This window comes from Podarcis filfolensis (genome assembly GCF_964270895.1).
Source record: "Podarcis filfolensis genome assembly, chromosome: 1".
Classification (NCBI taxonomy): Eukaryota; Metazoa; Chordata; class Lepidosauria; order Squamata; family Lacertidae; genus Podarcis; species Podarcis filfolensis.
The window spans coordinates 60,287,545-60,301,041 of NC_139604.1; the positions used below are offsets into that span (position 1 = coordinate 60,287,545).

At 42.7% G+C, this 13,497-nt stretch overlaps 1 protein-coding gene across 1 annotated transcript in view; it reads right to left on the reverse strand.

Annotated features, from left to right (window-relative positions):
* Positions 1–13,497, reverse strand: part of SLC25A22 (solute carrier family 25 member 22) — a gene marked incomplete at its 5' end in the record, with an annotated part of 68,551 nt that overhangs the window by 30,122 nt on the left and 24,932 nt on the right. The window contains one exon of the mRNA XM_083608234.1: positions 1,622–1,738. Coding sequence (XP_083464360.1) covers positions 1,622–1,641 — 20 coding nt within the window. The remainder of the gene's footprint in view (positions 1–1,621; positions 1,739–13,497) is intronic.

The window sequence follows — 13,497 nt, forward strand, 5'->3', positions numbered from 1 at the left end:
GGCCTGGTCTGGGGGCTCCAGCTGGTGCAAAATGCTTCAGTCAGACTATTGGTGAGGTAAGACTCTCCCTAGCACATAACACCTATTAAGCTTTTCTATAGCACTAACTTTAACCCCTAGAAAAACATGCCATTACTATAAGATATTATGCCTCAGTTTAATATAATTTCTGCAACATCACCCATTGCTTTAACCCAGGATTGGTAAATATTCACCCAGTGGAAAGCTGTCATGGATCGCCTTCCAGTAATATATAGGCAAGCTCACAAAGCTATTTCCCATGAAAACAGGCAGTATATTTCTTAGTAACCCCACTCAACTTTTCACCTTCCATTTTCCTCATACTTCCCCCCACCCCACAACGTTTGCAGCAAAAAAACAACAACTCTGCAATATCATTTGCCTGTCCTGACTGTGCAAAAGGCAAAAAGAGCTCAGTAAACCCAGCAGAAGAATTAAAGTAAGATCACTGCACAGTCTTACTTTATAGCCTCAAACTTTGCAGCCTTAAATTGCATGCATACTATATTTGTAAGAAGCAGAATTCCGATGAGACGTTTTGCTCCCTGATTTGATCTTCTCACAGAGAAAAGAGTTGAAATTGCACAACCTTGCACAACATCAAAGTCCTTTTCCCTCCCTGCTGATAGTTGGGAGGGGAGCTGACGTGTTGGATAAAATCTGGCTGGAGGCTGCATATGGCCTGTTTTAACTCCTCTAGACTTTCTATTTCCCAGATAAATATGTACATTAATTAAAAGATGTTTGCATGCCCCAATTTTTTATTATTGGTATTTCAAAGGTGCATTCCTGTGCTTCTAAAATAAATTAATAATATTGCCAGTATCATACAAAACTTATTTATCTTACTTCTATTTTAAACGTCAGAATTATAGGGTTAGTTCCAGAGTGACTTAAGTTGAAATTCGCTCCCACTGATTTCAATGGGAGTTAAATCAAGTTATGATTAAATTAACATGGATCTAGTTCTAAGGACAAACAGGCCCATATACTCATGGAAAGTAATTCCACAGTGCATTATGAGTGTGAGTTTGATTGTTTACTAATTTTCCCCGGCTGAATCCACTCACATTACATTGTATGCTGCTGCATGGAGTGTCCTGATAACTAGCTTTTTGTAGAGTGCAAGTGGCTGCCAAAAGAAGGGGAACAGAAAAGACCTGATGCAGACAGAAACAACAACCCAACTCTTTGCACCCCAGTGCAAAAGTGTATCTATCCACCTCAAAAACTAACAACTGGGCTTGTCTCCCAAACATGCAGGATGTCTAAAGCTTATGAATCACCTATGCAGATATGATTTCAAGCATGTGGGTCCTTGTATCAAAAGTATTCCTGTCCCATGGAATACAGGGCATACTCTCAGCTAAGTGGGCACAGCATTGCAGCCTGAATGTTTGAATCTGCTCCATGTGCTGCTCCTCCTATCCTGTTCCAACCACAAGACCATCAGGGGCAGTAATGAAGAAAGGCAAAGGGGCAGAGAAAGACGAGAGTACTTTGGGATGTGTTGTGGACCTTACGAATGAAGAAAAGCAAATGTGGAAGAACAAAAGGAACCAGAAGCAGAGACAACAGTTGAGAGAAGAAATGCTTTTACCTGATCTGCTTATCAGCCATTTAATACAGATTTGATCTTGTGGAAACTAGATTTGTTCTTCCAGAAGTCTTTCAAATTCTTTGGCGTTCAGTCACGTATTTCTGAGCAAATGGTTATCTAGAAAGAGACAGAAATACCAGGATTATAGTTTCTCATCATCGCTATAAGCTTTTTATATTCAATAAGAGCACTTACAATCTCTGTCATCATCAGGAGAATCATGCAAAGTAGATTAGGCATCCTCATTTTCAGAAAAGAACCAAAAAACAAAGAGGCATAATCTAAAAACATCCAAAGAAGAGTATAAAATATTTTCTCTTCCACATCCAAATTTTAAAGCAGTAAAGAGCAGTCTTCCAGGGTCTATGACCTACAAAGGAAGATGCCAAGGTTCAAACATCCCAGGAAAACCACATTATCTGCCTAAGAAAGGGCATCCCTGGATTCCTTCTCCGGAGACATGGAGCTTCTGCTCTTATTTCAAACAAGGTAGAGGTACTCTTTCAGCAACCTTTTTCAGCCATGGGCCGGTCCACCATCCTCAGACCATGTAGTGGGCCAGACTATATTTTGAAAAAATAAATAAATGAATGAATTCCTATGCCCCACAAATAACCCAGAGGTGCTGTTTAAATAAAAGGACACATTCTACTCATGTAAAAACACACTGATTCCCGGACCATCCACGGGCCCGATTTAGAAGGTGATTGGGCCTTAGGTTGCTTACCCCTGCTCTACACCATTCTTACTTCTTGACACTCTGGCAAGTGGAAACTTGCAGTGATGTCTGTTCCCCCTCTACATGCTCTCATGAATGGACCATACCTCTCACATTCACACAAGATTGATCTGATGGGACAGCACCAGATTTAGGGTGCTGTGGGCAGTTCCCCCCCCCAAGGGTGCTGAGTCGAGGCAGTGCAAAATTGAGAAGATCTGTTTGGGGGCGCCAAATTTTGGCCTTGCTAAGGGCATCTTACTACCAAAAATTACCAAAGTCCGCCCCTGGATTAGATTTCCTTTAAATCAGGCTAACTTTATTAAGTCGTCAGATTGTTGAAAAACTGGTCAAGTAGGCATGCCAACTTGTTGAACTAACCCCAATAATAATTTTAGTAAACCATTACACAGCATTGTTTTAACACTGCAGACACAATGTAAATCATGCCTCTTGAACCTTATATTACTTTGCAATCTATACCAGATCCATATGGAAGTTCCTTCCATTTGTACTGGTTGTTGGCTCAAGTCATGCAGAAACAGCCTTATCTTGATTCTCAAAATGTTTACCAAACCTACACAGAGAACATCATTTCATTTGTAAGTTATTCATATTCACGTTTAATCTTTTTTTTTTAAGAGCAGTATATTTCCAAGCTATTTTCTGCTGCTAACTGAAGCAAGACTGTGAAATCACACCCACTCACCCCGCGGTACCCAGGCAAGGCGCCTGCCCAAAGGTGCCAAGCTGCTGTGCTGCCAGGAGGGCATCGGAAGAGCTAAAGGGGGGGACTTGCTAAAGGGGGGGGGACTTCTTTTTAAAAAGAAGAAGTGCCTTCTGCATAAAACTCTTAATGAAGAGAAGGGTGGAGTAGAATGAATCAGTAAGTATGAAAAAAGGGGGGGGAACCTTGCAGGGTGGAGGTTTTTTTTTCTAATGAACCTCATACTAAAAGCAACTGTGCAGAGTCACAAAAAGAAGTAACAATAAGCCCCACATGCAAAACAGAAAAATTGAAAAAAGTAAATGCTGTATCCTAAAGTGACTGGGCATTGCCTGAAGTGACAGCCTTGGATTTAGGAACTGTTGAGACCCTATAACACCGGTCCTGAAAGATGTACATTGTCTCCCAGTACGTTTCCAAGCACAATTTGAGGTGTTGGTGCTGACCTTTAAAGCCCTAAATGGCCTCAGCCCAGTATACCTGAAGGAGCGTCTCCACCCCCATTGTTCTACCTGAGGTCCAGCTCCGAGGGCCTTCTGGCGGTTCCTGCACTGTGCGATGTGAAGTTACAGGGAATCAGGCAGAGGGCCTTCTTGGTGGTGACGCCCGCCCTGTGGAATGCCGTCCCATAATATGTCAAGGAAATAAACAACTATCTGACTTTTAGAAGACATATGAAGGCAGCCCTGTTTAGGGAAGTTTTTAATGTTTGATGTTTTATTCTGTTGGAAGCCACCCAGAGTGGCTGGGGAAACCCAGCCGAATGGGTGGGGTATAAATAATAAATAATAATAATTGTTGTTGTTATTATAACCTGCTTAAAACTCACTCAGGATTTTCAGGCACACTGGTGTATTAATTTGATCCACAAACTTGTGGTGCATTTTGTATTTGGTTTCATAAATGTTACTGTTGTTTTATACTGTTTGCCAATATGATATATCATTGCTTTACTCATAGAGCAAGGTAAAATTAAAAATAACCCTGCAGTTTTAGATGCTGAGCACCGCTCAATGCATGTTTTTTGCAACAATCTCTACACACATATTTTCTCATCAAAAATTGCATAACACATTTCAGAAAAAGGAAGATATATTTGCTCTCTGCAGGGTTTGAAAATTTTGATCTATGCACATAATATGCAACAGTGATACTGTTCCAACGGGATTAGGTAAGCGCTAGTGCAAATTCACACACACATAATTGTACTCTATTTCTTCACTATTCAGATATGGCATGTACTGTATGTGTGAAACAGTTATTATAAATCAAGAAAATGCAGAGCTTTTGTTTCCCCCACCTCTGCCACCACACTGCAACACTTTTCAGCAGTGCTTCTTTTCTAGAAAAACAGGTGCAGGAACTCCCACTTCTCCCACTTTAAGGACGACTCAGTTTCCCCGGCTGGGGAAAAAACCCCTGCTTTTCAGTACAGACAGTTCACACATTCATCAGTGTCCTAAAACAATGTCATCAAGTGATGAGAGAAGTGATGTAATCTGTGATAAATTAGCTCCTGAAACTTCAATCTGGTAGCATAAGGACAGCAGTACAGAACAGGTTAAGATGGAAGAATACAGGCTTGAAAACATTCTGCTGAATAGCTGAAGAGTTACTAAAGCAAATAAAAAAGACAATTGTCTCCATCAGGTAGTTTTTATTACCAAAAAGACTCTGGAAGATATGTTTGGCAGTGGGCTAACATCTGCTAGGTCCTTCTAAGCAGAAGCCTGCATGCCAACCTGGGTTCCTAATGCAAGCGATTGGGGGCTAGGGGAAGGGGGGGCGCTGTTTTAGCTGGATAGCAAACTAACTGCAATGCAATTGAGCTCTTGACCCACAAATTTGTCCATGCATCAGAAGTGACAGTAGCATAAATGCACCCATTTCAAAACATCCCATTCACAGCATTACTGTGTTTCACCCAGATACAGAACAGCAATAGTAACCAGTGGTGGCTACTTCCCTTTTGGGACTGCTAGGGTGGAAGGCATGGAAGAAAACAACAGGAGCCAGAGCCAACTCATTCTAGTTTGTCCCTATCCTCTTCCTCCCTACAAAGGAGTATAAGGGCAACAATGAGATGGAGGAGGAGGAGGAGGAGGAAGAGGACAGTTAAAGCTACCCACCCCAACTGGTTTTAACTAAGACAACAGGCAAGCAGAGGCTGGCTGAGGGCAGATTGAGATTGGTGGGGCAGTGTCTCATTTGCCCTAATGAACTAGCCTCCTTTGATAGTGAGGGCTCATCCAGACTTGTCCCTGCCCTGCCGCTTTCCCCCTAGGAAAACTCATTATTTACCACTGAATCGGACCAAATGTCAATCGGGTTTTCTCTGAACTGACATTTTCCTGATTTATCACTGAAGAGCTGGCTTTCCTGGGGAAAGTGGCAGAGCATGGGGGAAAACGCTTGGACCTGTGCTTTCTAGACATAGGACAAGTCTGGATGAGCCCTGATTTATGTATTGCCTCTAGGTAAAACGTGTTCTTTTATGGCCCAGTAGAAATAACAGTTGATGCTGTAAACATTCCAGCCCCCTGGAGAAGTGGGAAAGCATGAATTAAAAACTAGCCGTTTCCAAGTCTGAAGCTGAACTGCATTCACCCTTTCTTAAGTGTTTTGCTTGCCTGACATCAGCTGGGAACCAGCTTCCGTCTAGCAATTCACCATATCTCATTTGCTCTCAGAGACATTCCACTTCAAATGACTGACATGCCCCGAAGGTAGAGAAGTTGTCAGTTGTTGGCATGGGAAACAGGTCAGCTACCATCCTCCCCACCAGAGGCTCTTCATTATCAGCAACTTTGGAATGAGTTGTACAGATACATTTGCATACTGTAAGGGAATTATACACATCAGTTCCAGAAGAGGGTTTGATTCTTGTTTACATTTATAAGTGTGTCAAGTAATTGCAGAGAGCCAAATATATTCCAAAAAAAAAAAGAGAAGAAGATGTAATTTTGACAGACCAAGAAGATCAGCTTTCATTTAAATAATGAAAAATAAACAGGCTTAGGTGTTTGGTCTGCATTATTTGTTTCAACTCTCTCATATCTCTGCAAACCACTGGTAGCATATTGACTGAGCCCTCCAGTCTAGTGGTGCTGTTGCAGAACGCCAGATCTGCCCATAAGAAAACCATGCTCATCAATGACTTGATTGTGGATGAATGGGCAGATCCAGCAGGCATTACAGAGACTTGGGCAAAAAAGCTGGGTGGGCCATATCTTACCCAGCTATGCCCACCTGGGTTTTCAGTACTGCACCAGGCTAGACTGGGGTGGTCAAGGCAGTGGTGTTGCTATTGTCCATAAGAGTGCCATCTCCCTGACCAGGAAATCTTTTGACCTTGAGACAGGTTTAGAGGGTCTGCAGCTGGTGTTGGGCCAGAGAGGCAGATTGTTGTTCACCATTTCTGGGGTATTGCTGGAGGATCCTAGGATAATAGGGTATTTATACTCTCTGTACCACCACTGGCAGCCCTACAGGTGAGGAAATTATTGTAATTATATTATTAAGAGATGCCAGAAGTTCTGAAAAGAGGAAATATTAAGATGACCAAGTTTATTCTATCTTTCATCATTTCTCAATAGCGAGAAAGCACTAATTTTAAAGCACCTACTTCCCCCACCCATACACAAAAAAGAGCCCACTATCTGGAAGCAATCTTCAAGGTTAGCTGCAAGGTGGAAATTCAGAGGGAATGTGGAATGACGCATTATTTAGGAAGGCTTATCTTAATATGAACTGATGGCATGTGTTTTTTTCTTTCACCCCCCCCCCCGCTTTTCTTTCTTTGTTACACTGGTTGTTAAAAATAATTAAAAGACTTATCTTAACCAGGTGCCGAGAAAAGAATCAAAGGCGGTACTTCAAGCAAAGAGGAGCCTCAAAAATTATGTCATGGAGATCTTGGCTGAAAATCTACCTCTTTGAAGGAAAGGACCAAAGGATAATCTACTCCAGCATTCTGTTCCCACAGCAGCTTGTGGTAGCCCACCAGCAGGACATGAGTGCAATAGCACAACAACAGTGCTAATTGACGGGTGTCTGTGTGCTTTCTTCTCTCTGCTGTTGAACAGATGCCACTCTGCTAAGTAAAGAACTGTGCACAGCTCCAAAGTTCACACATGGTTGCATCAGTAGAAACTGAGCCAAGGACAGAAATCATTAGCTATTTTGTACTTGTTCCTTGGGGACTAACACAGCAACAATTTTAGGAATAAAAAACTTACTATAGGAGGCAGGCAAATCCACTTCTTGAACTATCCTATATACAGTAAATATTATGAGTGTGGACCATGCTGCTCTAAGACTTTTCTGACGTTATCAGTAAGATTTCCTTGGCAAGCCAACAAAACAAATACTGTTCAGGGCAGAAACGCCTGACCTATCACAACAAAGGACACTGCTTAAGGTTTGCTATCTTTTATTAAACTGTCTGAAGGCGCTCCAAGGTTTTGAAACCAAATTCTTTTAATCTGTTCTGTTTAACATTACACTTACAAACATGTCTGATATTACACACACACTGTCTTTCATCCACTCTACAAGGTAAACTGTTTCATTGAAAGGGAGATGGCATAGGAGAGTCCAGCTGACAGCAGCTTAATGTTAACACTTTCCAGAGTAAAAGAAAAAGAAAAAAGTTGCCCAATTAAGAAATATTAATTATACAACAGGACATTAATTTTCACCTGCAAGTGGTGAACAATTCAGTGCAAGTGGTGAAGAAACTGCTATATTATTCATTTAACTAATGATCAATTTATGTTTATCCTATTTTTCATTAGTTTAAAAAGAGTAGCAAGTTGTTTGAAACAGTTTCCAATGTTGTTTTCATTGTTGCAACCCACCCAGGGACGAACTTTTGACTAGAGTTTAGATGCTAAAGTTGATCAGAATCCACATGGGCAGTCAAACCTACTCCAAGTATGTTGTTTTAGGTTTTCAAATTATTATTATTATTATTATTATTATTATTATTATTATTATTATTCCTCCTCACTCAATTTACCGCTCTTTCCTCTATGGTTTCCTTTTTGTCTATTGCTTGCAAGCCCTGTGGAGTAAGAGGCCTGTCAAACCTGTTCTTTGTAAAACACAATGTACACAAATTAATTATACCAGCTTTTTGGAGGGGGGGTATGAGAAATATCTTGTGATTTAAATGTGTGGGCAACATCTGTTGAATAGATCACTGGATTTCTTATCTTTCATGTGCTGTTCTCTTACTGTAGGATCAGAGAAAGCCAAACAGCCATGTTTTCTACATTATTTCCAGTTACCTATCTCCCTCCACTCGCACCCCCAGCAGGGTTCTGGCTGATACTAAACATATGAGAAATTGTATCAGAGGATTTGTACATTATTTCAAGATTCACTTCCCTATTTCTAGGGATAGGTAAGACTCAAGCATTTTTAAAAAAACCAACAACTGATGCAGATTAACTTCAACAGAACTGTCCCCTCCCCACCCCCCCAAAAAAGTCAGTTTCCAACCCTACCAATTTTCTAATCCTATAAACTGATTTTAGGATTGTGTTCTTAAAAATGCACCAGCGTGTATACATTCAGTAAACATTCAGTTGCTTAGCCTATCACTGCAGCTCTGTGACAAAACAAGTCCCACCTGCTGAACTGCTCCCTGCGACACAGGGCTTGTCCACACTTACCTTTAGTCCAGGGGTCAGCAAGGTTTATCTTTCCTGGGCCGGATCAGTCCCGCAGAGATTCCTCTGTGGGCTGGATCATGCGCACCCACAATTTTCAGAGTCTGCGCACACATGATTTTCGGCGCCGCAGAAAGAAGTCCCCATGCTCTTCAGTGCCAGTTTAGTGCAGTGGGCAAGCAAGGGGCTTGGGGGCGGGTCAAACAACCTCTGCAGGCTGCTTCCGGTCCATGGGCCTTAGGTTGCTGACCCCTGCTTTAGCCCCACACTTTCCAGGCACAGCTCCATGCTTTAAAGCTCTGTATCTGAGCTCTCTCTCTCTCTCTCTCTCTCTCTCTCTCTCTCTCTCTCTCATTTCCATTCCAGAGCTTTTCCCATGAAAACTCACTCTTTAACGCTGAAACACAACAAACCGCAATTTGAATTTTCCATGGATTGCTTTTTGCTCTGATTCATCAGTAAGGAGTAGGGTTCAACGGGGAAACCTCTGGAGCAAAAGAAAGAAAGAAAGAAAGAGCACTCAGACACAGAGTTTTAAAGCACAGACCATGCCTGGAAAGCATGGAGGAAAGGTTAAGTGTGGATAAGCACACAGCTGAGACACAATAGTCCTCTCTAAGCCAGTAAGCTCCCTACCTGAGTTTTAAGCACAAACCCTTCATTTCTGAGAGGCTGGTAATATCCCAGCAAAGGCCTCTCCATCCATGATCAGAGCTATATTTACCTAGAAGCGTTCTATTTATGGGCCATGACCCCACTAAATTTTCCAATCATTGTTGAAGCTCCAGTAGTACAAAATCCCCCCACAGCAAATACATTCTTGCATCGCAACAAATGGATGCCTTTGCATTTTGTGCCAGTGCAACACTGCAGTGGTTAAAATCTCTTGTAAATATAAAGCCTACAAGTTCCATGATCACTGCAGATGGTGACAGCAGTCACGAAATTAAAAGACACCTGCTTCTTGAAGAAAAGTAATGACAAACCTAGACAGCATCTTAAAAAGCAGAGACATCACCTTGCCAACAAAGGTCCGTATAGTAAAAGCTTTGGTTTTCCCAGTAGTGATGTATGGAAGTGAGAGCTGGACCGTAAACAAGGCTGATCGCCGAAGAAGTGATTCTTTTGAATTATGGTCCTGGAGGAGACTCTTGAGAGTCCCATGGACTGCAAGAAGATCAAACCTATCCATTCTGAAGGAAATCAGCCCTGAGTGCTCACTGGAAGGACAGGTCCTGAAGCTGAGGCTCCAATACTTTGGCCACCTCATGAGGAGAGACGACTCCCTGGAAAAGACCCTGATGTTGGGAAAGATGGAGGGCACAAGGAGAAGGGGACGACAGAGGACGAGATGGTTGGATAGTGTTCTCGAAGCTACCAACATGAGTCTGACCAAACTGCGGGAGGCAGTGGAAGACAGGAGTGCCTGGCGTGCTCTGGTCCATGGGGTCACGAAGAGTCGGACACGACTAAACAACAACAACAATAACAAGTTCAAACTCGTTCTTTCCATTAATTCCAACAGCCATTCAGGTGAATTACACTTTAACCACTAACACTAACACTAACACTAACTAACACAGGTGGTCATTCTGTTCAGTAAACGCAACTGCAGATACCTTCTGGGGCACAGCACAGATTTGGCCTTGTTTCAGTGCCTTCTCTTGAGCCAGGGAGACACCACCATACCTGCATATAGCTGCCGCAACAATATCCTAGCAGGATCCCTTTGTGATCTTGGCTGTTCCCTAATGGCTGTCCAAAAGGAAATACAGTTCAGTGACTCAAGAATCCACAGCTTCAATCACACATTCTCACATTCTCGCCTGCACTCTCTTTCTCACCTTTTTTCCTACCTCTCAGTTTTACGTGTACCAAAATTGAATTTCTCTTTCTTCAAACACTCCAGAGTCCACATATCAGGGCAAATGCACCAGGAACCTTATTGCCATGCTGAAAAGGCAGCAATTAACTTTTGCCCCCACTTTATTACAGAACGGAAGTACTTTATCAAAAGAAGCACAGTCCACTTTGTTACACAATGCATTTGGAAATGCTCTGTGTCCTAATAGCAAGGCTCAAAAGAAACCAACAAAAGCAACATAACAACTCATCGTCCAAGGTCCCCTCTGCATTCTGGCCCCTAACTGCCATGTTGGTAACTTACAGATCTACAATGAAGCTGCAGAACCCCAGACACAGATCCCATCTCTCTGCTGGAGTGTTCTACTATCCCAATACACACCATCCTTGGGTGTTCTATCAAGAGACTCCAGAACAGGATGTCCAGCATGATCTGATGGACAGCTTACTTTGAAGTAAAATTCACTCTCTCAGCCAGCAGAGGAATTAGCTTCTCTTGGCATCAGAGGCTGAATGCAACCCCTTGCTGTGCCGTTCTTGGGCAGACATTTCATACAAAATCATGCCAAATGGAGGAAAGTAGTCTTCCCACATCTAGAACGCAACTGCCACCTAGGGAATTTAGATTTACTTACCTACCACCACCACGGATCATGAAATGCAGCAACAAATATACACAGAGAGGCAGACACCAATAGGAAACAGATCTAAATCCAAGTCAAGCCTCTCTACTGCCACCCCTCATGCAGACACTTATTGAAGGGGAAAGGAACCAAATAGAACCAAATGTTCAGATGGAACAGTGCTGCACCTCAAGCACCAAGAAGCAGAGTCTGGATTGCAGCTATCAATATGAAAAGTTAGTTACTAATCCACTGCCTGTGCCAGACCAGTCTATGATCAGGGAAAGAAAAAGTGCCCAGCCTCCGCCCCCACCGCCTCCTTCAGGTACAGAAACACAATCTGGAAATGAAGAGGAAAAAAGACAAGCCCAAGAAGCAACATACACTGCAAAAAGATCGTGACCAGCAATATGCAATGACTTGCATGGAACATTATTAACTGAAAGCCTAATTCTTCTGTGATAAATGTGCCAGGTCAAGGCAGCTTCAGTGCTGTGCCCAGGATTTACAATGGTGAGATGGGAGTGTTTTGCCAAAACCTACAAAAGGTCTATCAAGGTCTCAGCAGATGCCGAGTTTGCCCCACTTCCACTATGGTCAAGCAGATACACTGAGACTCTGGGGCACATCTCTGTCTCTAGAGCATTGTATAAATGCTTTTTCTGCAATGTTGAAGAGCAGACACTCTGGCCTGCATGTTGTCTTCCCACTTCCCCCGGCAGGTGAGGCATCATTTTGAGATCACATGACATCAGCTGACTGGTGCGGAGAGTGAGCCTCTTTGAACTTGTGCTGTCAGAACCAATCAGCTGGTTGATGCTAGGAGTGCATCTTTCAAGTAGATGCTTCAAAAGGAGCACAGTGCCTGCAAACGGGAGACACCAGTCCAAAAGATCACTAGGGATGCTGAGTTACAGCCCTCCAACCCTGTATGGTGTTGAAACATTCTGACAAAAGTAAAGAACACCTTACCTAAAGATCCAGCAGTGTCTTCCTAGTTCAGAGCTGCCAATCAATCAAATGGCCTGGGAGTCTTATCTCCAGTATGGTCCATCGCACGCCTTCACTGACCACACAAATTACTGAATCACCTTCAGGGCAAGGAAGCAGTGGAGCAAATAACCTTAGAAGGGCCAAAGTGACTGACTCAGCATTAGCCTCTTCCACAATTCCCTTTAAATAGCAGCACAGGTGTCAAGGAGTGTGAAGATGAATGCACTGGAGCACAGAGGTGTAAAGTTTGCAGTTTGCTTGTACTTGCAGTTAAAGAATTTTGGGCTGGGGAAGGAGAACTGTGATGCAGGTGAAGGCAAGATGCAGGAGGACAGCACAGCATGATTAGATGTGAGATGTCATTTTAAAAGTTCTTCCTGGGCACCTGCTAGACGGGTGGTCCACCAACTCATCTGAATCTTGCACCCCTGCCATACACCTTTATAAACCAAGTGAACAGGCTAACTATGCACTCATAATTGTGCATAGTTTGGCAATAACAGAGGTGAGAAAGGGCACAGAAAGTCAGAACCAGGGTTCTATGCAGAGTATTAAAGCTGTCAAACTTCTCTTCTCAACAGACAATACCTCCACATTTCCCATAATTTTTGTTAGGAGGATTGCAATAACAAGAAACAATTTGGGGGTTTTGCAGGCAAATGCACACACAATCACATAAACATTTGTGCAGTGCATTGGATCAATGAAGCCCTGGACATAGGCAGGAAGGGTTCATGAAGCATGAATGTTCTCAGGCCCTCCAATATATGGGAGAGGGGGAGAAGATAAGGTATCAGCTTTAGGTCAATTGACAGAAGCAGTTGTCATCATATGGTGAGTGCAATGTCATGTGTAAATTGGCCACCACAGATCAAACACCAAGGGCGGAACTTCCATATTTATGTAAAATCACGTCGAACATGATAATCGTCAAAGGAGTCTGTTCATCTACTCAGAAATGAGTTTTCAAGTTTTAAGTAACCAAGAGTGAGGTATCAAGAGAATTGCATGTACATGTGATTCAAATTATTCATTAGAATTCCACAGACTGCACTTCTCAATGGAAGAGATAAAAATGCCGTTACGTGGAACCTTCACCCAACAGCCTCAGAGTTCATCTAATCCAGCACCCTGTGGATGCAGGAAATCCACTGCTATTGCATCCCTTACACAGGTTTTTTAGCGAAGGCTAGAAGAATCCACCACCATCCAAGGCAGTCTGCCCACTTTCAAACAGCTCATATGTTCAGGAAGTTCTTCCTAATGCAGAGGTGGTG